Genomic DNA, 24,924 nt, shown 5'->3' with positions numbered 1-24,924 from the left:
CAGTTAGGAAATTCCTGGAGACTTGGGGGTAGAGTAGGGTTGCTAATCCCCAGCTGGGGGCAGAGGATCCCCTGGTTTGGAGGCCCTCACCCCACTTCATGGTTATCAGAAGGTTGAATGTCCATTGGACAATCCATTACACCCTACGGAGACTTGCTCCCATAGGGTATAATGGAGAATGGAACTGTGGATATATGAGGCTTGGGGGGGGGGCTATTTTTTGAGGTAAAGGCACCATATTTTCAGCACCTGGTACCTCTCCTCAAAAAAGTCCCAAGTTTCAAAAAGATTGGAGCAGAGGGCCCAATTCTATGAGCCAGGGCTTTTTTTTGTAACAGGAACTCCTTTGCAAATTAGGCCAAATTACACCCCTAATGTAGCCAATCCTCCTGGAGCTTATGATAGGCCCTGTACTAAGAGCCCTGTAAGCTCTTGGAGGATTGGTTACATCACAGGAGTGTGGCCTAATATGCAAAGGAATTCCTGCTACAAAAAACCCCCTGCTATGAACCCCAAAAGAAAGTGCCTTCCATCCTCCATTATTTCCAGTGGCAGGAAGGCATTTAAAAGGAGCATGGTCCCTTTAAATGTGATGGCCAGAACTCCCTTTGGAGTTCAGTGATGCTTGTCACAACCTTGCTCCTGGCTCCATCCCTGAAGTCTCCAGATATTTCCTGAGCCAGACCCGGCAAACCTAGGGGGGAGCTTGGGAAAGCTCACCCTAAAAGTAGCCATATTCTCCAGAGGAACTGATCTTTGCAGTCTGGAGCCCAGTTGTAATTCCAGGAGATCTCCAGGTGCCAGGAGGCTGGCAACCCTAGATAGGCTCTGTGCCTAATGGGCAAAACTCCGGTACCACTTAGAGGCTCGATCTGCCCCTCTCCCAAGCCCCACCTCACCCTCTTCTGCAGCTGAAACCAGCCGTAATTACAAAGCAGGAGTCAAGTTTCACCTTTAAGACCAACAAAGTTTTATTCAGAGTGTAAGCTTTCGTGTGTGCATGCACGCTTCTTCAGTCAAGGAATCAGGTACAGTGAGCAAAGCTACATATAGCTGGTAGGCAGTAGTTTAGAATGCAAAATGCTCATTGTACCTGATTCCTCATCTGAAGAAGTGTGGATGCACACACAAAAGCTTACATTCTGAATCAAACTTTGTTGGGCTTAAAGGTGCACTTGACGCCTACTTTGTTCTACCGCTTCAGACCAACACGGCTGCCCACTTGGATCAACCGTAATTAAATGCAACGGAATATGCCAACATTTATCCATCCCCAGCCTGCCTTAAGACATGCCGATTGCAAACTCCACAGAGGAGGGGTCCCATCTTTGGCCTCTCTTGCTCGAAGAAGCAAATGCTGGACCAAACAGACCCGCCTAGGTCAGATCCAGGAAGGCCTTTTTTGCCCACACATGACTTCTGTGCCGGTAACACACCTATCTGAAGCCAAGCCAAGTTCCCCAAGGCAGTCTCTTCTGTGTGTGAAAACCGAGGCTTTTTCTCCCTTCCTGCAAAGCCCAGCACAAGCAGCCTTTCCAGAGAATCCATCCCTCAAGCCACACTAAATAATGCAGGCTTTGCACAGGGTGTGGTGAAAGACGGTCACAAAAGGCGATGCATTAAACCGCCATCAATATTTTAAAAGCTGAAGTGTTTGGTAAAAGCCAGAGGAGGGGTTGGTGCTGCAGCCACCTGTGAAATACAATAGATGAGGCCTCCCTGCATCATAAACATTACAGAGGTAGGGTGGTATAGCCGTTAGATCTTTTGATGAGGAGCTGGGAAATCCAGGTTCGAAATCCCTCCTCCACCATGAAGCTTGCCGGGTGACTTTGGGCTGATCACTCTTACACAGTCTAACCTGGGAGTCCCCAAAGTTTTAAGAAATTGAAACGTACTGGTTTTTAAGGTTTTATCTGTTTAATTATTTAATTGCTTATACTTAAAATCGTTTAATTTTATGCTTGATAAACTGTTGGAAGCCGCCCTGAGCCACTCGTGGAAAGGGCGGGATATAAGTCCCGAATAAATAAATAAAAATAAATAAATAAATAAAAGTGGTGCCCGTGGGTGCGATGGTGCCAGCCATGTTGAATCCGGCCAATGGTCCATCCAGTCCCACACTGTGTCACACAGTGGCCAAAACCAAGGTGCTATTAGGAGGTCTACTAGTGTGGCCAGAACTCCAGAAGCCCTCCAGCTGTTGCCCCCCAAGCACCAAGAATACAGAGCATCACTGCCCCAGACATAATGTTTCATTTATATGTCATGGCTAACAGCCATTGATGGGCCTCTGCTCCATATGTTTATCCAATTCCCTCTTGAAGCCGTCTATGCTTGTAGCCACCACCGCTTCCTGTGGTAATGTAGTCCATGTCTTAATTACTCTTTGGGCACAGAAGGACTTCCTTTTAGCTGTTCTAAAGCTACTGCTCGTTCATTGCATTAAGTGCCCATGAGTTCTTGTATTGTGAGAAAGGGACAACAGTAGTTCTTTCTCTACCTTCTCTATCCCATGCATAATTTTGTAAACTTCTGTCATGTCATCCCTCAGTCATCATTTCTCCAAGCTGAAGAGCTCTAACCTCTTTAACCTTTTACAAACCGCTTGCGGGTAGGGTGGGATTTAATCCAATAAATAAACAAATAATTTTTTAAAAAGTGAAAACAGGGACCAGCAACTGGATAAATATGTGGTTTCACTCACATGTTCAGCTATATATGTCATGAATGTACCGTGAGAATTAATCAACGCATAAAGGAAAATTAAGTATCAGCACTGTATGCTGACTGTACAAGCATTCATTGTAACTTGCGAACAGAGTTTCTGCCACTACATTCTCCTGTACATGCGAACCCAGTTTTAACTTTCTAGTGGGTGTATTTTCTGACAGGCAGGGATACGAGTCCGTTGTTGTCTTCCCCACCTTTCCTGAGATTTTGAAACTGTAGGCATGATTTATTGCTAATGTTTGTATGGTACCGAGAAGCTTCAAGTGTTCTATTTCAGGTGTGCTCTTAATAATAAAAATTAATAATTAATAATAATCAGTAATAACAACAACAGAAACAGGTACAGTTGTATTAGCATCAACAGTAGCGAACTGTATACACTATATCGAATTACTTTTATGTTACCAGAAGCATAATTCCAAAACTCTTCTCTCAGTTATAGATTCTAAATCCTGGTGGGGACACGGGAGAGCCATGCCTTATATGAACAAATGTTATGAAATGAGGTATTAAACCTAGCCCACACCTGCAAATGTCTCATCTATCTCTTTCTCCTACCTTTTCAGCTACTACCTCTAAATTCTTGAGTCCCAGTCTCCCAAGCTGCACACATTCCCAGCCCCTGCACTCCACGGCTTCCTCAAGGTTTTCCTCTGCTCATTCCAGTGTAGAAACAATGATGTCTAACATTCTGTGGCTGCCTCTTCACCTTCCAGTCAGAAAGCAAATAAACATTCTGTGACATCAAAGCAGCTCAGCCAACCAGGACAGCCTGAGAGGGTTTTTGGAAGCATCTAATCTTCGTCCTTCTATAGACAGGGATGTGTACATAAGCTCCTGAAATTCAGAGTTTGGTACCTCAGGAAAAGGAAAGGTCCCCTGGGCAAGCACCAGTCGTTTCCGACTCTGGGGGGATGCTGCTTTCACACTGTTTTCACTGCAGACTTTTTACAGGGTGGTTTGCCATTGCCTTCAAGTTGTAAACAAAAACTTTGGAGACAACCCAGGCTCTTCAACCTGCAGGACTTAATAAAGGTTTGGGAACCTGGAGCAACAATCATGGTTGTGTTATGGTGAAAACAGACACAGTTCCAATTCTGGATTATAACAAACATCTGCTCTTTGTGTAACCCCCAAACACAACTGTGTTAGTCAATCTTAAGATACAAACAGGGCAGTGCTAGCCATTTTTGCTTAGAAATCTCTGCTGAGGCTACTCTGCCCTTCTGCTTTTCACTGGTAACCCTGACAAAGAAAATAATTACACAGGGAAAGTCCAAGACTTGCAGAGAAATCCCACTAAAGGTATTTCCACACTACCAACTTAATTCAGTTTCATAGCAGGTTAACTGATTTCTGCAAGAGGCAAAGTCAGCCACAAAATGGCTGCCACAGCTGACCTTCAGCCACACACTGAAGATCCTTGTAGTGTGGTGGCAGCTGCTGCCAAAGCAAGATTTTGCAAAAGCTAAACAGCCAATCAAATCTCAAAAGGCCAATAGGAAGCCTTGCTAGGCAAAAACCCCACTTGGTCCCACCCAATTTTTAAAAATTGCTGGGGGGCTCCGTGTTGGGGACTCCTGCCCTACAGAATCCAAGAAACTGTAGTTTGATCAGAATGCTGAGAATGTTCTTTTAGGTATCTGCAACTACAGTCCTCAGAGCTCTACAGGGAGAGGAAACCAGTAATCACACCAATTTCAGCACTTTCACATGTGCTGAACAATGCACTTTCAATGCACTTTGCAGCTGAATTTTACTGTGTGAAACAGCAAAATCCACTTGCCAAGGATCGCTAAAGTGGATTAAAGGTGCATTATTCAGCATGTGTGGAAATGCCTTTAAGTCTGCAGTGTAGATCTGCTCTTTGACTAAAGAATCACATATCTCCCAACTCACTTCCAGTGGAGGAGGACGACCGTCGCTGGCTGGTAGAGGGTGGCTGGCTCTCCATTGGCAGTGGAGGGGGTGGCGGTGGGGAGCAGACACTCTCAGGGAGTGGTGGGGGTGGAGGAGGAGGAGGAACCTCTCCCGAAGGCTTGTTCTCGGCTGTGCCTCCATTCTGCACGCTCTCATTGGACAGAAGGGAAGCCTAGAAATGAAAAAAAGAAAGTAGGGGAGACTGGACTATCACACCTTTCCATATATCTTAGTTACACCCCAACGCTGGAGGGAAAAGCCTCAGAACCAGGATTTCCATGGGATCTCCTACTATTAGGCTGATAACAAACTGGCACTTTGGGTTGACTCAGAGATGCCTCTGAACTTCGACCCCAAAAATCTGTGCATACAGCAACATCTGCTGGCCATCCTCCTCCTGTCCTCACCCCATCCTCCAGGCGCCTGTGACTGGCTCAAAAAGCTACCACTTCCAAAGTGGTAGCAAATCTTTGAGCTGACTGTCAGTCACCTCCCCGCCATCTGGATGGGGAAGGGCACAAGCGAGGTGACTTGGCGGTGTGGAACTGCCAAGCCACCCCAAGCTGTTCCTAGGGTTTTCTTTTTTAAAGAAACCATTCAGAGTGCTGGAGTGCTCATATGCATGAGCGCTTGCCCCCCCAAGGAAAAAAATAAGGAATCTGGCTTCTGAGGGCCTTCCGGTGTGGAGGCACCCAGCCACTGCACAGATAGGATGGGGGTGGCATGCAGGTAGTGTGGAGGCATTGGGACAGCTCTTTTTTGCGCTGTCCTGATTCAGGACGCCTCCAAGCCGCCCCACAATGCCCGTCTGTTCTCAGTCTCAGTGTATCTTTTTAGCTAAGAGAAGGAGCAATCCACAGCTCAGGGCACAAGTTTTTCTTTGGGTGAAGACGGAGTCTAAACTTTGTCATGTGCAATATGTGAAAGAGGTTTGGAGGAGTGTTCTTTGCCCTGCAAGTATGGGCACATTTTCTATCTGGGACTGTGGAGGTGGGTGCAAAGCTATTGCCCTTGAGCAGCAAAAGTCTGCCTGCCTTCAGCCCTGGGCCAGCTGCTCTCTCAGGGCTCAAACAGACCAGATGGAGATCATGCCTCAATTTGCCTAGGGGCCATGCAGGGAAAATAAAACGGTTTCAAGGACTGCTCTATTTTGCCTTTTCTCTGCTTCTCTAATTAGCATTTCAAAGGAAAAACGTGTCTTTCTCTTTAGAATTCTAATAGCAGAGGGAAAGGTTCAGTCTCAAGCAGTGAAAGCGAGGGGAGGCTGAAGGGATCAATTCCCTCTCCTTTCCCTTCACAGCCCTGAGGCAACACAAACCTGCCATTTACCATATTATGGATTTAACAGAGCATTGTTTCATCCTGACAGGGCCTTTTTTGTAGCAGGAACTCCTTTGCATATTAGACCACACCCCTCTTATGTAGCCAATCCTTTCAAGAGCTTACAGGGCTCTTTTTACAGGGCCTACTCTAAGCTTTTGGAGGATTGGCTAGATCAGGGGGTGTGGCCTAATATGCAAAGGAGTTCCAGCTACAAAAAAGGCCCTGTCAGGATGAAACAACGCTCTGTTTCAGCCCATAGCCTCAGTTCCCCATATGTAACCTGCAAGAATATTACTGGTTTATTTCACATGGCTGCCTGTATGGAAAAGCATCTACAAACAGGTGGCCATATAACTCCTTCTCTTACCAGATTGACCACCAAGAACGATTCCAATGGCAAGAGAGGAAGAGCAGCCAGTTCCCATGAGACAGTGTTCCCCAGGGACTCACCTCCTCACTGTGCGCCATCCTGCGGTTGTTGCCCGTTTGCTCTCCGCTGCTGCTGTTGCCCAGATGTTTATAATAATCCCCGGTGCTGGGCTGCTTGCTGAAGTTTCTTGATTTCCTGCTAGAGTCGACCCGCCGTAGTTCTGGGCTGCTCTCAAGCGAGGTCAGCTGCAAAGACAAGAATTGTTTTATCACAGCAACACCATCTTCTACTATATTTGAATGTATTTTTTCCTAATGGCAAACTAGAATGATGTATATATATTTGCGTTACATGTTAAAAGGTAAATTAGTTGGACAGGAAAATCTTCTGGGAAAGAAATGCCTTCTTTTTGACCCAGGTTTATTAGCAATAGAATAATTAACATGCATTCTCACATTCTGACATGTTATTGTTTTATGGTTTCCCACGCTAATTCAACCCAGATCAAAGGTTTTCTGAATTTGTTAATTTTACTCTTCTGCTATTGGTTTTTAACTTTGTACCACTTGGCATTCCAAACCCCACCTGCTATATGTGGCTCTGCTTACTGTACCTCATTCCTCATCTGAAGAAGTGGGCATGCACATGAAAGCTTACGTTCTGAATAAAACTAAGTTGGTCTTAAAGGTGCAGTTGACTCCTACTTTGTTCTACATGAGAGAATGTAACAATGAAGGGAAGAAGGAGGACGAGGAGATTAGATTTATACCCTACCCTTCACTCAAAGTCTCAGAGCTGCTTCAGGGACAGACCACCCAATAGGTGAATTAGGCCATTGCCTAGGGTGCTGATGGTCCAGGGGCACAGAACTGGATCATGGGGCTCCCTGAATGCCTCTCAGAGTCTCCAAGAGACTCCAGCTTTCTTCCCTGGGGTACAAAATCAGGAAAAAGATCTCTCCCCCCCCCCACCTCTCAGAGTCTCTGAGAGCGCAGGCTGGTGGGGCAACCCCTTCTCTGGGATCACGCCACAGCAGCAGCCCAATCTCTCCATTCTGTCCTATGGGTCCATGTCTCTGTGTGTGTCAGTGCAGGTGGCAGGGCACATATAGCCTTGCCTAGGGTGCCAAACAGTCTTGGCCCAGCCCTGAGCAGCTTACAATCTCCTTCCCTTCCTCTCTCCATAACAGGCACCCTGTGAGGCAGGTGGGGCTAAGAGAGTTCTGAGAGAACTGCTCTTGAGAGAACAGCTCTGAGAGAACTATGACTGGCCGAAAGTCATAGTGGAGGAGGAGTGGGGAATCAAACCTGGTTCTCCAGATTCGAGTCTAGCCACTACACCAAACTGACTGTGGAGCACCCTTCTCCAGGCTTCACACCACTGAGCCCTGCTGAGTCTACTAGGACTCAGCACAGACATACTATTATGGCTAGATTTGATGCAGCACCTGACAGCCTCAACTGCACTTCAGCCTTTGCACAACATTCCTTCGAGATGCAACAGAGAAAGAACATAGGAGGGGTGGCCTCACTGTCTGCCAGGCAGCGTTTGTGTCCCTAAACCAGAGCTCCCCAGCCCTTTCGAGCCTGCAGGCTCCCTTGGAATTTTGACACAGTGTGGCGGGCACAGCCACAAAATGGCTGCCACAAATAAGGCCGAAGGAGGCAGAGCCTGCCATAAAATGGTTGCGGTGGTTTACCTCCAGTCACACATTGATAATCCTTGTGCTGTGGTGACAGCTGCTACCAAGGCAACATTTAAAAAAAAATCTGCACAATCAATCAAGTCTCCAGTGTCCAATCAGAAGCCTCGCTGGGCAAAAGCCCCACCCAAACCTGCCCCCATTCTAAAAACACATATTGAGCACCAGGAAATGTGTTGATGAGCACCCACAGGTAACACACTGGGCCCTAAACACACTCCAGGGTCCAAAAAATGAGCAGACATGCCCTGGACACTTTCCCTTCAAGTGTTTCCCTCCTGATTAAACTGAGCCCCAATGAGCCATCATCTTGAATCAATTAGCCTGTCAATCTCAGAGGCCTGTGCTTGCAGCCCTGCCTGCCTGACAGACCAATCAGAGGTGGGATTAATACTGTCTAGCACTCAGGGGAGAAAGTAGATAGGAAATAAGAGGGAAGTTGTGTCTTCTTCCACATTTCAGATGACGTAAAGTGATCCCTCCTGGGCAAAGTGATTCCTCCTGGGCTTTGTTTTTTCCATGTCAACTCCATTCACACAACCATTTACTCCTACCCCAAACCACAGTGTGCATTACTGTTTAATTTCCACAACAGATGCTGAACAATCCTCTCAGGCATGAAGTGAGGGCACCAGTATTGTCTCACTGCATCTGGAGGAGGGGTGGTTGATCAAGCCCTCAAAATGGCCTACATTTTCACCTCTCCAGCCCCCAGCTCTGCCCCATCAGGTCCACCACTGTTGTGCAGAGGGGCTGTGAAACTGACAAGCAGTTCTTCTCTCTCCTAACACCCAGTTTCCAGACCTCAGGTGAAATCGACACATTTATGGAGTTTCACTGTGGATCCTACTGGGTGGGTGACCACAGCGGCATCCAGAAAGGGGGTGCACATCAAAAATACGTCCCTCCCAGCACATAAAGAACTGACTTCAGCCTTGGGATTCTTTTCCAGTTGCGCATGTGTATATGAACTGCCATAAAGCCACAGCCGAGTTATAGTGACCCAGCAAGGGGATTTGAAGCCAAGTAAGAAGCAGAAGTGGTTTGCCCTGGCCTTCCTCTGCAGACTCTTCCTTGGTGGTCTCCCTTCCAAGGACTGGCCCTGCTTAGCTTCTGAAATCTGATGAGAGAGGGCTATCCCATGCCCTTTCCGGTTACAAGGGGGTAAAGGGCAATTTGCAATGAGTGAGGCTTGCTTATGACTGTGGGGGGGGATTGCTTTTTCGATATCGAGTGGTGGAAGTGTTCACTGCAGAGACTGAGGCTGTGATCACACACACTAAAGAATGCACTTTCAATCCACTTTTCAGTGCACTTTCCAACTGGATTTTACTGTGCGGACTGGCAAAATCCAGTTGGAAAATGCATTGAAGGTGGGTTGAAAGTGCATTATTCAGTGTGACTGTGATCACACACACTAAACAATGCACTTTCAATGCACTTTCCAACTGGATTTTGCCAGATCACACTGTAAAATCCAGTTGGAAAGTGCATTGAAAGTGGATGGAATGTCCATTATTTAGTGTGACTGTAGCCTGTGTGTGATCACAACCACCTCCAACCACTATCGGTCTGGCTTCACCCCCTGCTGACATCAAGCATGACATGCAAATGGCAAGGAGGACCCCGAGAAACACCAGCAGTTTCTGAGAGGAAACCTACTCGCTCTCGCTCTCTACCTTTCGAAAGTCAGAATGACCCTCATGCTTTCTCTGTCTCCCTCCTTCTCCTCTCACACGCACGCAAGGGATTCACATTATAAACTAAGAAAACAAACGATCCAAGCTCCTAAGGATTAGCAGAGCCGGCTTATCGCTTTGTCAAAATCAACATCCTTATTCTCTCTCTCTTGCTTACTAACAAAGGTTCCTTTGGTGACGGTGGCAGAAATACCCGCGTCACTGTGCCAGGTACCTCTCTTAGCCTTGGGGCCTGGATTCTGGGATGCAGAAAATGGCAGCTAACGCTGCAAATCCCTTCTCTACTGCTACTTTTGAGTTGCATAAAAAATGCCCCCTGGCTGAAGGAAGGTCCAATGGAGCTCCAGAGCCAAACGACAAACGAAGTAACAATTTACATTTATTATGGTACTCTGAGCACTCCAAAGCACTTTGTGTACATTGCCTTCATAGTTCAGGGTAGCCAATGTTGCTTAAAGTAAGTGCCACATAGAATAAACATCAGATGTTTTAGAGCTGCAAGACAGGGAGGGAGGAAGATGGAAGGAGGAAAAGAGAGGTGGAAAGAAAGCAACTTTAATTTCAAATGCATTCTCCAAGCTCCCAGCTGGCTTGGCTTGGAGAAGTGATTCAAAGAGAAAAATGTCTTCTCCAAGCTGGCTGACAGGCCAGTAGGGGCTTCAAGAGCCACACAATTTGTGAAACAGCCTCATGTGGCTCTCGAGCTGCAGTTTGGCCACCCCTGTCATAGTTCATACAACAATGCTGCAAGATGATCCAGTATTGTTGGTCGGTCCCACTTGGAGCGGTTCACATACACATTCTGTGTCCTCACATTAGGCTAGTCCTCACCTTGAATCTTGTTCCTGCCACTGTGCATGTGCAGAATAACAATTTCCCCTCCCCTAGAGAAGTCCTAGGCCAACACCCATAGAAAAAACCCAGCAAGGACAATTTATCCAGGCACGCAGAGGCAAAAGGAAATGCCACATCTGATGGGCTTCTTTTGATCGGAACAGAAACTCCTAAGCATTATCCTTTAAGGACAGCCTGAAGGAGCCAATTAGATCAGCACCTGCTTACTAGGAGTGACAGACAATTGCCGTTCAAAAGCTGGACACAAACCCAGCAAGCAAGATGCTCATCCCTAGCATCTTATCTTCAGAGGTAAACTGCCTCCGTACATGGAGGTTTCACTTAGCTATCATGGCTGCTGGCAGGAGATGGCTGGTATTAACCTCTCTCCCTTTATGATGGCCACACCAACGTGGGACAGACTTAGCAGGTCTCTGTTTCTTCCTCTCCTGACCAAATTCCACTTGTCATTATCCTGGAGCAAAGCTATGAACTTTTCCATTACCTTTGGAGTTTGTCCCTTTGGCACAAAACTTGGCTGCCCAAGAAGCAACGCACGGGTCTCCCTAAGAGGGGAAAATGGGTCTTTCCTGCTTCTGCCAATGAACTCCAACAGTGGAACAAAGTATCTTGGTCAGGAGGAGTGTGCCCTCATGAACAATTATTCCACCCGGTATTGACCTGCTAACATGCCCTACCCTCCGCTTACTACAGCTGAGACAGACTTTGACATCTATACAGTTTTACTATTATAGAGTATCAGAGGGCAGGAGGCTACTGTAATCAGCCTTAAAACATTCACTGTTCTGGGCGTGCCTTATATTGGCAGTGAGAAAAGTCCACTGTAGTGACTGCTGCAGAGATGCAGCGGGCAGACTCCTTTAATTGTGCCGCATTTCCATACCAGTCAACAGGAAACAGTCAATTCTTCAGCACTTTAGATGAAAGGACTGCTCAAAAGCAAAGACTGAGACAAGGACAGAGCAGAACACCATACAGTGTTGCAGCAGGCAACCTCATCTGTGGATGGGGTTCATGGAACTTTTTACTTATTTCCCCGGAGCCCATCAAGTATCCTCCACTGGAGCACGTGAACAAATTCTCCAACCCCACGCCATTTCCCTATCAGTTTGTGCATAAAAAACAGGATCTATTTTGCCCATGCTGTGTGCCCCCATATTGGATTTCCACTGTTGCCACAGGTGCCTTCCCCAGACCTCTTCTTGATGCTACAAATTCTCCAACTTTATGTCCAGTTTGAGCAGAAATATAACCATCTTTTCTAATCTGCCTGCTGATTGACTGAATAGCTTTTGTTTACTAGGTATTTTTGCTGTTAGATTCAAACATTATTATCATTCAACTGTTACTACATTTTGATTGGCTGAACAGGTCTATCAGACTTGTAAGTTCCCCTTGAGTTCAGTGAGAAAGCAACAAAGAGACACAACTGGGAACCAGAAAGCCCAGGGTTCAGATTTTTCCTGGGCTACAAACCCACTATTTTGCCTCAGTCTCAGTATCGACATCTGTAATATGAGGACAAGGTAAGTAAGGCTGAATGACTGACCCAAGGTAATCTCCGTGAGCTGCACAGCTGAGTGGTTAGAACCTGGATTTCCATGGCCCACGGACAAAGGCCTAGTTCAGGAGTGGCCAAACTGCAGCTTGGGAGCCACATGTGGCTCTTTCACACATATTGTGTGGGCCTCCACCACCCTGTCAACTGGTTTGGAGAAGGCATTCATCTTTTTAAATTTTGTTCTCCAAGCCAAGCCAGCTGGTGGCTTGGAGAATGCATTTAAAGTTGCCTTCCTTCCTCTCTCCCTCCTCTCAATCATCTGATGGTCATGTCTTGCAGCTCTCAAACATCGGATATTTATTTTATGTGGCTCTTACATTAAGCAAGTTGCTCCCCAGCCAAAGCCTAGTTTGCTCATCAGGTGAAACTGGGTCTAGTGGTGGTCACCAGCATAGACGGCTGTTAAAAGGGGTTAGATACATTCAGGGAGGAGAAGTCTATTAATGGTTGCTAGTCATCATGACTAATGGGAACCTCCATCTACAGAAGCAGTCAATCTCTGAATACCACTGCAAGGAGGCAGCATGAGGGGAAGGTCTTGGCCTCCGGGGTGCTTTTGGTGGCCTTCCAAAGCATCTATTTCGCTACTGTGTGAAGCAGGATGCAAGGGTAGATGGACTACTGGTCTGATCCAGCAGGACTTTTCTCAAGTTCTTATCCCCTAGTTCAATATCCGAGCTGCCGTGCTGGGTTTCTTGTTCCAGGATCATGCCTGAAGTGCTCTGAATGTTCTAATAGCTAAGCACTCATTGAAACTGTTCTAATTGGTGCTCTTAGATTGACAGGGATCAGCCTCTCGTTAGATGGAGATGGTTAATATTTAACTGGGGACTGGCAGCAGGAGACGGAGCATCTGCTCCTTCTCGGATCCATTCGAGGGAGCCCAAGAAAATACACTGCAAGAGGAGGCGGTGAATGAGACTTCCAAAGGAAAAATGATGAATCTGAATCTACTGGGTGCCCCCTTCCTTCAAATTCCTTCTCCAATCTCACTTCTGCTGAGGAGTCTTTGGCTTAAGCCCTTGATCCTCATTTCAAATGATCTCCTTGCCCTGGTTTTTAAACTTTGTTGAATAATTGTTAACTGGCTCGTATCCAGCCACTCAGTTCCAAGGGCTTAAGACACTTCCGTTTTGGAAGGAGGGGCAGCGATTTCCAACAATTCCGCCCCCCCCCCCCCCCCGTCCTGCTGCAATGCAGACCCCCTGTTTGCACCCAGTGCTGCATATGTGTTTGACGATTCTCCACAAATGAAAATTGGGGGCTATGGAATTGACAGTGGGGTGCTACAGGATGGGGGAAGCAGGAAAGTCCTGCCCCAAGAGATCTGCTTTGCAAGCAGATTTGGGCGAACACAAGCTATGGTTTTAAATGCATTTTGGAATTTTATTGTTCTCTCTTTCATCTTGAGCATTGGTTGTTGTTTTTTCCCTTTCCCAAAGCGGAAAGGCAGCCCATAACTGGCCTAAATAAATGAATGGGTTTATTCACTTCACTTTATCCCAAACGATAATGCAAGATAAGCGTATAATAAATCCAGCAGGAAAGTCAATAAGCAGCTGCAAAACGTTAAAACTCCTTTGGGAGGGGGGAACACTTTAGCCATCATGCCAGAAAGTCATTGTAAGTTAGTATAAGTTCATATTAATCAGCCAGATGCTGTCACTGTAAATTAGCCTTGGTTCATATTAATCGGCCAGATGCAGAAAAAAGAGCAAGGGAGGAAAATACAACTCAAATGCTGGATTAAAAAGCCATTATCTAATACCTAGTGAGTGTTGGGTGAAGAGTGGAACAGTGGTAGTTAAGAGTGTTTGGTTTGGGTCTGGAAGACCCAGGTTCGAATCTCCACCCTGCAACAGACGCTTGCTAGGTGACCTGGGACCAGTCTTTCTCAGCCTAACCAGTATCCCAGGCTTGTGGCAGTGAGCATAAACTGCAAGGGGGTGGGGGAGAATGTTGGAAGCTGTTTTTTTTGGGGGGGGGGAAGGCAAAATAACAAGACATCCCTAGAACTAATTAAAACAACTAAGAAACAGAAGGAAATGGGGAGAATGGAATTATAAATTGCTTTGTTATGTGCTCCTTTTTCCCATTGGGGAGAAAAGCAGGACATAAATATTTAAATTAAATGCCTACTTCGTATTGGTGACCTGCTTTACGGAGCAGGGTCTCTATTGGTCGGTTTTAACTGATTGGCAGGTTCAGATGGGAGGAACCTCCATAAATGGCAGCGCAGTTCTATGCAGAGTTACTCTTATCTGGTTCAAGTCCAGTAGAGACTGCACTGCGGACCTCCTGCTCTCCTTGCCCCTCTGCCTGGTCACTTGCACTTCTCCCTCTATCCCACCATCATAACTGGGAATTGCAAGCTCCTTCCAGAGAGTGACCCCTGTCTTCTTTTGATGCTACACTGTGTAGACTGAGGCTGCCATACAAGTACAAAATCTGGCAAGATTGCACTGCACTGCCTATAGCTAGAAGCAAATCCTCTGAATTGGCAAAGACCCTGACAAGCCCATTGTTAGGGGAGAAGCCATGGCTCAGTGGCAGAGCATCTGCTTGGCATGCAGAGGCTCATGGGTTCGATCCCCACCCCCTCCAGTTAAACAGATCAAGACCCTTGGAGAGCTGCTGCCAGTCAAAATGGACAAGATTGACCATGGCGGTCTAAGGGCCTGACTCACTATGAATAATGCAGCTTTGGGTGTTCATTCAAAATGGTGCATCTATGTACAGGAGAGGAAAGCATGCATATTTTGCCTGGGGAAGGTCTCTGGGTTTGGGCCCGGATGGATCTCTGCCTGAAATCTGGGGGAAGGGCTGCCAAAAGAAACTATCCTGGGCTAAAAAAAATGCTCACATGGACACAAATGGGTTAATCCTCAATTCTTTCCCACATTCCCACCTAAGGAATCCTGGTATGTATAGTTTGGTGAGGAGTGTCTAGCAAAATTCTCAGTCCCTTCATCCAACTACACTTCCCAAGAATCTTAGGAAGAAGTCATGACTGTCAATGGTGTGTGTGTATATGTGTATATATTTTAAAATACATGTGCATAGGATTTTTAAAATAGATATAGCTTAAAGTAGCTCTGTTTTGTAACAATGGAAGTGGGTTTTGTTGAAGCTCCAACTAAGAAAGGAGCTTCAACAAACAAACAAACACTCTGTCTGCTAAACCATTTTCTGGTCACAACACGGTGGATGCAGACCAGGGGTGACCAAACTTGCTTAACTTAAGAGCCACATAGAATAAATGTCAAATGTTTGACAGCCAAAAGATATGAGCATCAGAGGAAGGAAGGAAGGAAGGAAGGAAGGAAGGAAGGAAGGAAGGAAGGAAGGAAGGAAGGAAGGAAGGAAGGAAGGAAGGAAGGAAGGAAGGAAGGAAGGAAGGAAGGAAGGTGGGGAGGAGGGGGAAATGTGGAAAGAAAGCAACTTTAACTTTAAATGCATTCTCCAAGCTGCTGATTGGCTTAGTTTGAAGAATGTGTTTAAGGAGAGAAATGCCTTCTCCAAGCCAGCTGACATGACAGTAGGGACTTCAAGAGCCACACAATAGGTGTGAACAATCCACATGTGGCTCCCAAGCCACAGTTTGGCCACCCCTTATGTAGACTAACAGTCTCTGACAAGTAATTGCCTAGTTCTCTGGAAGATGAGGGATGTAAGAGTGTAAAAACTGAGCTGGACCAAAGGCCCATCTAATTCAGGAACCTCTGGGACAATAAGATAAGAAAGGAGTGGCATAACAATGAATCCTACATAGAGCGGCTAGGTTCCCATGTTCCAGTTCCCAGGGAGAAGGGATAACAAGAAGCAGTGTTGGTTCACAGCATTTTGGGAGACTACTTGGAGCAAAATCTGACCTATTGGGAGCCTTTTCAATTGGACAGGAAAATCTGCTCCTCTTTAAATTGCTAAGTATACATCTCGCTAGACCCAAACTAATGGTGCTTCTAAACATTTTCTGCAAAACCCTCCTCTCCAAAAGTCTATGTTTCTGGCTCTCCTGTGATTGACAAGACCCTTTGGGCAGAGGAACTGAGACTCAAGAGGTACAGCCTGGGAGGTAAGGGATGATGCTACAGGGCAGACTGCGGTGGCTGGTAAGAGAGAGGGAAGTCTTGTGGCTTGGTGGGGCAGAACCTGGCCATGCTTGGTAATAACGAAGGTCTAATGAACATGGGGAGGAGGCGACTCAGCTATGAAAGCTCTTAAGCTAAGCAGAAAACAGCTTGACTGCCCGCCCCCCACTGGCACTGCCTTTTCACTTTGAGATCTTATTACTTCTAGAAAGAGAGTCGGCTTGGTGTAGTGGTTAAGTGCACAGACTCTTAACTGTGAGAACTGGGTTTGGTTCCCCACTCCTCCACAGGCACCTGCTGATGTGACCTTGAGTCAGTCACAAGTTCTCACAGAACTGTTCCGCTCAAGAGCAGTTTCTGTCAGAGCTCACTCAGCTTCACCTACATCACAGGGAGTCTGTTGTGAGGAGGGGAAGGAAAAGGAGATTGTAAGCTGCTCTGAGCCCCTTCAGGTAGTGAAGGGTGGGGTATAAATCCAGTCTCTTCTCCTCTTCTTCTAGTCTGGCCTTAAGGAGATAGCCAAAACCCTGAAACTTCTGGACAGTCCCTAGGCTCTGCAAACCTTCCCTGCGTATTTGCCAACTGTTTGCTCTCTCTTTGGCATTTGGCTGGGTTTTCCTATTTGGCAGGCGCCACGCGGTAATATTTAGCATTTGACAGATGGCTGCTTTCATAGCTGATGGTCCATCAAGATCAATCAAGAGATCCTGAGCAGCATTAAAACATGTTCACACTTCAAAATGGGCACTGTCTATCTGAAAACACAAGGAGAAATGTGGGTCAGTTTCAACCATTTACAAGCCTGTGTGTTTAGGTACCAGTCTTTTTATTGTATCCCTGCAGAGTTCATGGTGGCGACGGCTGTCAAAAGTGCTGTCAAGTCACACCTGGTTCATGATGACCCTGTAGGGTTTTCAAGGCAAGGTTCAGAGGTGCGTGGCCATTGCCTGCTTCTGCATAGCAACCCTGGACTTCCTTGGTTGTCTCCCATCCAACTACCGGGCTGAAATTCTAGCAGGAGCTCCTTTGCATATTAGGCCACACACCCCTGATGTAGCCAATCCTCCAAGAGTTTACAAGGCTCTTTTTTGTAAACTCCTGGAGGATTGGCTACATCAAGGGCGTGGGGCTAATATGCAAAGGAGCTCCTGCTGGAATTCCACCCCTGCCAACTACTAACCAGAGCTGTCCCTGCTTAGCATACCTGCCGACAGAAAACACTCTGGTGCAGCTGGGAGAAACAGAAAATTGTGCAGAAAAGGAAGATCCTGCTTCTTAGAGCCCCAGTTCTACCATGCCTGCTTCAAGAGAAGGTTGTGGCAGGAGAACCATGTCAAAGAAAACCAGTTTGCTATGAAAATGGCCCTGTTCAGACCAACTATCTTTACAACAGGAAGGTTGGGATGACTCTCTGGAGAGACAGGATATTCTATTCCTTGCTCTACATTCCTCTGAAAACTTCTTTGAAGACCAAGGTGGCAACACCTGACTCCTTGGACAGCTCTCACTCCACTACTTAGGTAACCGATCTCGAATGCAGAAATGTCTTCACCTAAGTCAACAACTCTGCAGTTTTGCAGAAAGAACAAGTGCAGCCCTGTTGAAAGGGGGTGGGGGACTGTTGTGGCTTGAGAAACGCACTTCTTCATTTTCCTTTGCTGCATTTCTCCCCCTGAACATATGCACAATTCACGGACAAGGAAGCAGACCGATAAGGCAGAAGGGAGATTTTCTTGTTTTGTTTCAGTTTCCCCACACCCACTTCCTCGCCCACATGCTCGCTTGCTTGCTGGATCAGGCACAGCTGGTGCAAAGTGGGAGACTGGGATGCCAGTCTCCAGGTATGTGTAGTGGGGGGGGGGGGTGCCAAGACAGCAGAGATCAGATTCCCTGGAGAAAACAGCTGCTTTGGGGGCTGGACTCGATGACATTATACCCTGCTGAGTCCCCTCCCCAAACTCCATCTCTCTCCAGACTCCACCCCAAAACTTCAGGAACGTCCCAACCTAGAGCTGGCAACTCTAGGGTTATGCAGAGGTGTCTGCCAGATGTGGATGCCTTTTCTCCACACTGCATGGCTTACAGTGGTTCTACTTCTGGTTAATGTTGGAGTCCGTCATAATTCAAAGAATTCTTGGGGGTGAAGGAACTGAATCTCAGAGAAAGGCCCCAGCGCAATTCTCAGTAGGCCCCACTGCCTGTGGGTCAGGCCTCAGGAACATGAACTGCCCTCTGCAGTGCCAACCTTCCGTGGCAGTATGCATGGTCCTTAGTCCCTACAAAGGGGCTCTTATTTATTTAAAAATGAGGATTTTTTAATGCTTGCCTTGGCAGCCTCCATGTGGGAAGGGGCGGTCTCCTGGAATGACAGCTCATTCCCAGACAGCAGCGATTGGTTCCTCCACAAACCCCACCCTCCCCCAGGCTCCAACCTCCAGGAACTTTCCAGGCCAGAACTGGCAACCCTAGTTCTTCACCCATCTGTAGGGAATCATACTCCAGCATGCAAGACGCCCATTTTTCTAGCAGAAAAAGCAAACCTTATTATTATCCCTGTAGCACATTCCGAGCATTCCTGCCATTTCACACGCAGTACTGCTGTAATCCTAACAACACCCCTGCAAAGTGGGTCAGTGTTATCAGCTCCACGTAACAGGTGGGAAAAGCTGAGCGTCCAAGGACAGCAGAAAGCTGAGCAAACATACAGCCAGGGCTCTTTTTCTAGCAGGAGCTCCTTTGCATATTAGGCCACGCCCCCCTGGTGTAGCCAATCCTCCAAGAGCTTACAGGGTTTTTAGTACAAGGCCTACTGTAAACTCCAGGAGGATTGGCTACATCAGGAGGGTGTGGCCTAATATGCAGAGGAAATCCTGCTAGAAAAAGAGTTCTGCATACAGATAAAGTAAGATGTCCACCTCCATACTCACATTTGTAGCCACGACAGTACAACAGCTTTCATTCCATACAAACTCATCAGTTTCATTCTCCAGTTGCCCAAGAGTTCCACACATAGGAGCAGTTCAAGTCCGGCGCATGAGCTCCACCCCACCCCGAGCCTGCGGCAACAGGCGCCCTGTCCTTGACAGCAAATACACTCATCTCAGTCTTCTAGGGAAGGGATCAAGACACTGTAGGAAAGACAGATAATGGAGCAGCTATCTCCTTAACACCCGGCCCGCCAAACTGGAACACCATGCTGGTCACCAGTTCTTCAACCGTTAACACGTAATGGATAAAAAAAATATATATTTTCATTCATCTTACCTGTGAGGAGAACTACAAAGCCCCCACTAAGCCTGCCCGGCTGCTTGAAACATCAGCGTCATCCGATATCTGCCCTCTGCACACCTGGGATACCAAAACCGACCTCTCCAGTTACAGGGGCCCACTAATGAATTAGCTACACCTATCGGCTCACCCTCCAGTGACATCACTCCGACAAAGCAGCCAATTGCAGCCCAGCGGGACCTCTCCCGGCTCTGAGCCGTAAGTAAAGATCAACTTGGACATGGGGCAGCTCCAGAAGTAGGAGGCGGAATGCAGACAGGTTGCTGGGCTGAAGAATCCAGACTCTGGATGGAGTTGCAAATTAATTTAAAAGTGAGGCGGGGGTGGGTGGGGGAAGACGCCTGAAGAAGAAGACCGTAGATTTATACTCCACCCTTCCATCTGAATCAGAGTCTCAGAGTAGCTTACAGTCTCCTTTGTCGTGGGGAAAGGAGATTGTAAGCCACTCTGACACCCTGTGAGGTAGGTGGGGCTCTCACAGAAGCTGCCCTTTCAAGGACAACTCTGCCAGAGCTCTGGCTGACCCAAGGCCATTCCAGCAGCTGCAAGTGGAGGAGTGGGGAATCAAACCTGGTTCTCCCAGATAAGAGTCCACACATTTAACCACTGCACCAAACTAACCATTCCAATTGTAAGGCTTGCTTGCACACCTACTCAAGGCGTAGATCAGCAAAGTGCTGGGGGACTTGGCATACAGACACAGCACGCACCCACACATTTTCTCTCCCACCTGTGAGCCAAAGCTCAGGACATGGGCCACGGCTGCCTCCACGGCCACGAAGAGACTTCTGCCTTAGCAGAAGTGAGGGAAGTCTCTGAAGGATAACCCTATTTCCGAACAGAGTGGTGGGTACGGATGAGGGTAGGTCCTGGGACCGGACTCCCTTGTGTGCCAGTCAATAGGATTTGGAGCACACAGTTTGAAGGTGCTCTTTGAAGGGGCTGAGAAGGGTGTCAGGAAACTGGAAACCAGCCGCCTGCCTCCCTGGGTGGTAACCTCATCCACTGAGTAATCTCCTAATGAGAAATTAAGCAGGGAGGGAAAGGGAGGTGGGAATGTATACATGTTCACACCTCGGTTCAGCCTTCCTTCCTACCAGATGTGACTCTCTAGCAGCGTCCATGCAAATATGCTTTGCATAAGCACAGTTGGACTAGGAGGAAAAGAATGCGCCACAGCCCTGGGGTTTAAAGGGAATGGGGAATGGTACTTAATTTGGGGGCAAAGCTCAGCCCAAGAACCTGCCTGTGTGCCTTAACTACCAAAAAGGAAAACAACATCTCTGAGGAAGCACAAAGTGGGTTTTCATTGAGAATAGTGCATTAGTTAGAGAACTGGGCTATGTTCCCCACTCAGCCGATAAAAATCAGTGGGTGGCTGGGCTGAGGGACTGTCCCACCTCGCAAGGTTGTTGTGAAGACAAAATGGAGGAGAGGAGAACCATGTGGAGGCAGGGTGGAATAACAAAGTACTGGTAAACAGCCTGTCTTCACAAGGCTGGGATTTGGCTGCAGGGCTTAGCAAGATCAGAAAGAGTAGTTCCCCAGAGGCTTCAGCTCTGACATCTGTGGGGTTGCCAACTCTGGGTTAGGAAATTTCTGGAGGTTTGGAGGTCATGCCTGGGGAGGACACAATTTGGGCAGGGGAGGGAGTTTGGCAGAATTCATGCTCTGAAGCTGCCGTTTGCTCCAAGGGAACTGATCTCTGTAATTCCAGCACTCCAGCCCTCAGACATCATGTCTTTAAAGATATTTCTATCTCAGCTTTTCCAAAGGGAGAAAATGCATCAGGCAGCTCACAGAAATGAAAAAATAAACCCACACTGGCAAGATCTAACAAGTACACAGGCTATTCTCAGCATCTGCCCCCATCACAAACAAATGGATCCCATTAGTAGCGGATCAATAGAATACTAGAAGAGCACAGCAAAGCTGAGGAGGATGATGTTCAAAACTTGGCAGCAAGCAGTGAGAGATGCAAACCCCACCTTCCATGCACCATGAGTTCTAAACTGGACTGCTTTCAGCAAGCAACATGATGGCATTGCACTGCAACTGAAAGCACAACTCTAGGGAAGCAGCCTCGGGGCTGACATGAGTGAGTGCTGGATAGGACCCACAAATGTCCAATAGGCCCACTCCATCCAGTGGGGTCCAGCAGAGACGCTCCTGAATTCCACCTGGGCAGGAGAAAGTAATCCAGCATCAAGCTTTCAGAGCATCGCCTTTGCTTGCGAAGATTTGATTTTTCTCTGCTGTCATCGCTAACGAGTCCTTTCTACACCCAGCTTTCCCCCCTACACCCCTTTCTGACAAATGGCTGTGGGCTTTTTGAGGGGGCTGCCGTTGAGATGTAATGTTTTCACTGCTCAGACACACTACTGCTGCTCAGAACCTGCTGTCCCAGGTCACAGATCTCTGATTTCACTCCTGACTTCTCACTAATAGGATTCAAGAGCCAAGTGTACATTAGTCTGTATGCAGAGGTCCAATGAGAAATCACAGTGGGGCCGATCTGCCTGGCCTGCTACCCTCACTAAGCCTCAGTGGAAGTGTTTGGGGTTTTTTTTAACTCAAAAACTTTAAAATATGCATAATTATTCCATACTGGAAGGGGGAGGATCAACATTTAGTAGTTTAGTCACTGGCAGTATACCCAGAGCCCCATTTTTTATCTCGTGCATATGCCTGCCAGCTGACAGTCTTTACATAACCAAGAGTAAATTCATGCAGACTGCATTTTATTACTAGATTTCTCTACCACACCCCGCCTCCAAAAAAGAGTCAAACTAGCACTTACAGTGTTGGACAAGGATTTCAGAGACCAGGGTTCAGATCCCCTCTTTGCCATGAAAACTCACTGAGTGACCTTTGGCAAGTTGTTCTCTCTCTCAGCCTAACCTACCTTATATGGTTGTTGTGAGGATTAAGTACAGTAGGGAAGGACAAGGTTGTATGCTGCTTTGGTATCCCCCCTAGAGAAAAGTAAATGCCTTTACAAACAGATTCCTCATCCCTGTATACACGGCACACCTAATTTAACTTCCCTGTTCTGATGTCAACATTTCAAGTCCCGTCTCTGTGTTGCTCCAACTTCCCCTTAAGAGAGGCTCTTTTCTCCCTAAGCCAGGTTGAAAAGAGGAATATTCAACAGGTAATGAACATCCTCCTTCTTCTATTGTTCATTGGGTTAATTCAGACAAGTTCCATAAAGTAATTATACAGGGAAATCTTTCCTTTGAATGACTTTCTGGAGAAGCCATAGTCAAAATCCGTTAAACTCTGGATTCAAAGCAGGTGTTGTTATGAGGAGGGGAATTGCTTTTTCCCAAAATTTACTTTTTAAAATATAGCTATGGATTCCTCTTATTCTTGTCTTTCTCTTTGAAAAGAGGGATTACTCTTTGATTTCACTTTGCAGACAAATCAATGCGCCCTGTTGTAATTTCAGCCTTTGCAGTTATTTTATGTTAACACACTACAGAATGGTGCTTTATTGAGAAGACAGAAAGATATGGGGAGACATGAATTGCCTGCCTCTGGGCATCTGCAGAGTGAAATTCCAAACTCCCTTCCTGCCCCTGCACTCTCAAAGTTTCTCTTTGATCAAAATAAAATAGATTACAAACACATACACTCCAAATTTATTATTGTTTTTATTATTGTATTGTTTACTTGAAATGCTGTTAGCCGCCCTGAGCCTGCTTCGGCGGGGGAGGGCGGGATATAAATAAAATTTTACATTTTTTACATTACATTACAAATTCCTTTTTTAAAAAGGGAAAAAATCAGATTGTTGGAGTTCAGGGAGAAATTGGGTAAAGAGGAATTACAAGAATTTCTCTTAAAATCTTATTCAAATCTCTACCATGAGCTTATTAGGCAGCCTTAGGCAAATCTTGCCTTCTCAGCTCCAGTCCAAGCCCCCCAAATCTGCAATAAATCAAATAAACAAATAAAATGACATCAATTGAGTTTTCAGTATTAATCTACACTTTTGATCACAAAACAACTTGCATTTCCCTTTGTCTGTCTCCTAGGGTTGCAAGGGGCCTTGCATCAAAGCTCTGGAAATGACAATTAATTTTCACAAGAATCCAAAATCTGGGGAGAATATGTCCATGTTTAAATTCGAATTTTCAAAGTTTGCTTTTTAAAATTCCACTCTGAGAGATGCTTATTTGTAAAACCCTAAATACTTATTCCTCTTGATGCCCTTCTAAACCACAGTATTCTGAAACAATCAGAATTCTTACAATGCATTTGCAAGGCAACACCCCCCCCCCCCCAATATTTAGAAGCATATCTGAGTTTTCCCTCTGTTCTCTCATCTCAGATAACTCTCCTTACTTTGTGGTATTTGAATTCATTTCCAAAGACAATGTAACATTTTACACTTGCTGGTTTTTGTCCCTAATGGGAGTTCCGAATCTCACAAGCAAGGCCTATTTTCTACCTAATTAACAGCACTGCAATAAGCAGCTCTATTTCTTTGCCCCTTTAAGCAGAACAGCATATACATCCACCTAACCATGAATCACACTCTTTTTGATTTAATCTTTTGGGTCTTAGCTTCTCAAGCCTGCCAAAAATTGTACTACTCACAGCTTAACTTCCAGCGTTTTAAATGCCAGGTGCTTCAAAAAAAAGGGGGGGGGGTATTCTCCCCACCCTGAAATATAAATGACTTGAACCATGGAATTGACATGAATGCTAATGATGGGTGCACCTGATCTTTCATTGGCTCACAGATGAACATGTATTGTTCTTCCATTGAAAAGGATTGTGTCCTGGGCAGGTGTAGATAGATGTTCTCTAATTTTCATATTCACTTTGAAATTAATTTATCCAAGTAAACTATGCGAGAGAACTTTTTTAACCAAAGATTCATATACTTTGGCATTTATTTATTATTTACTTTACTTATATTCTGCCTTTCTCCCCAATGAGGACCCAAAGGGGCTTATATTATTGTTTTATCCTCAAAACAACCCTGTGCGAATAGGTTAGGCTGAGAGTGTGTAACTGGTTCAGAGTCACCAAGCAGGCTTCTATGTGGCACAGTGGGGATTTGAACCTGGGTCTCCCAGATCCTAGTCCAGCACTTTAACAACCTGATTGGTTTATGGCCATCTATGACATCATCCCTGCAACCGGGACAAAAATAAAACCACATGGTTTTCCACAGCCAATCATGGGACTCACAGGTGAGCGTAACAATCGTGCCTACTGGCCTAAATTATGCAATTAAACCCTGTGCAATTAAACCGTTTTTGGCGTCCACAGTTAAAAGCTGTCCAAACAGGTGGTTTAGGAATTTCAGTCTCAGGTTGTTGTCAGTTTAAGGTTCTTCCATTGCTGGGGGACAGCAAGGGAGGAAG

At 46.4% G+C, this 24,924-nt stretch overlaps 1 protein-coding gene across 1 annotated transcript in view; it reads right to left on the bottom strand.

Moving 5' to 3' along the window:
* The window catches only part of LOC132586716 (espin-like), a 124,118-nt gene that overhangs the window by 24,361 nt on the left and 74,833 nt on the right, over positions 1–24,924 (bottom strand). The window contains 2 exon segments of the mRNA XM_060258787.1: positions 4,633–4,825; positions 6,427–6,591. Of these exon segments, the coding sequence (XP_060114770.1) occupies positions 4,633–4,825; positions 6,427–6,591 (358 nt within the window).

Source organism: Heteronotia binoei, chromosome 18, assembly GCF_032191835.1.
Source record: "Heteronotia binoei isolate CCM8104 ecotype False Entrance Well chromosome 18, APGP_CSIRO_Hbin_v1, whole genome shotgun sequence".
NCBI classification, from domain to species: Eukaryota; Metazoa; Chordata; class Lepidosauria; order Squamata; family Gekkonidae; genus Heteronotia; species Heteronotia binoei.
This window is presented reverse-complemented; position numbering and strand designations above follow the sequence as displayed.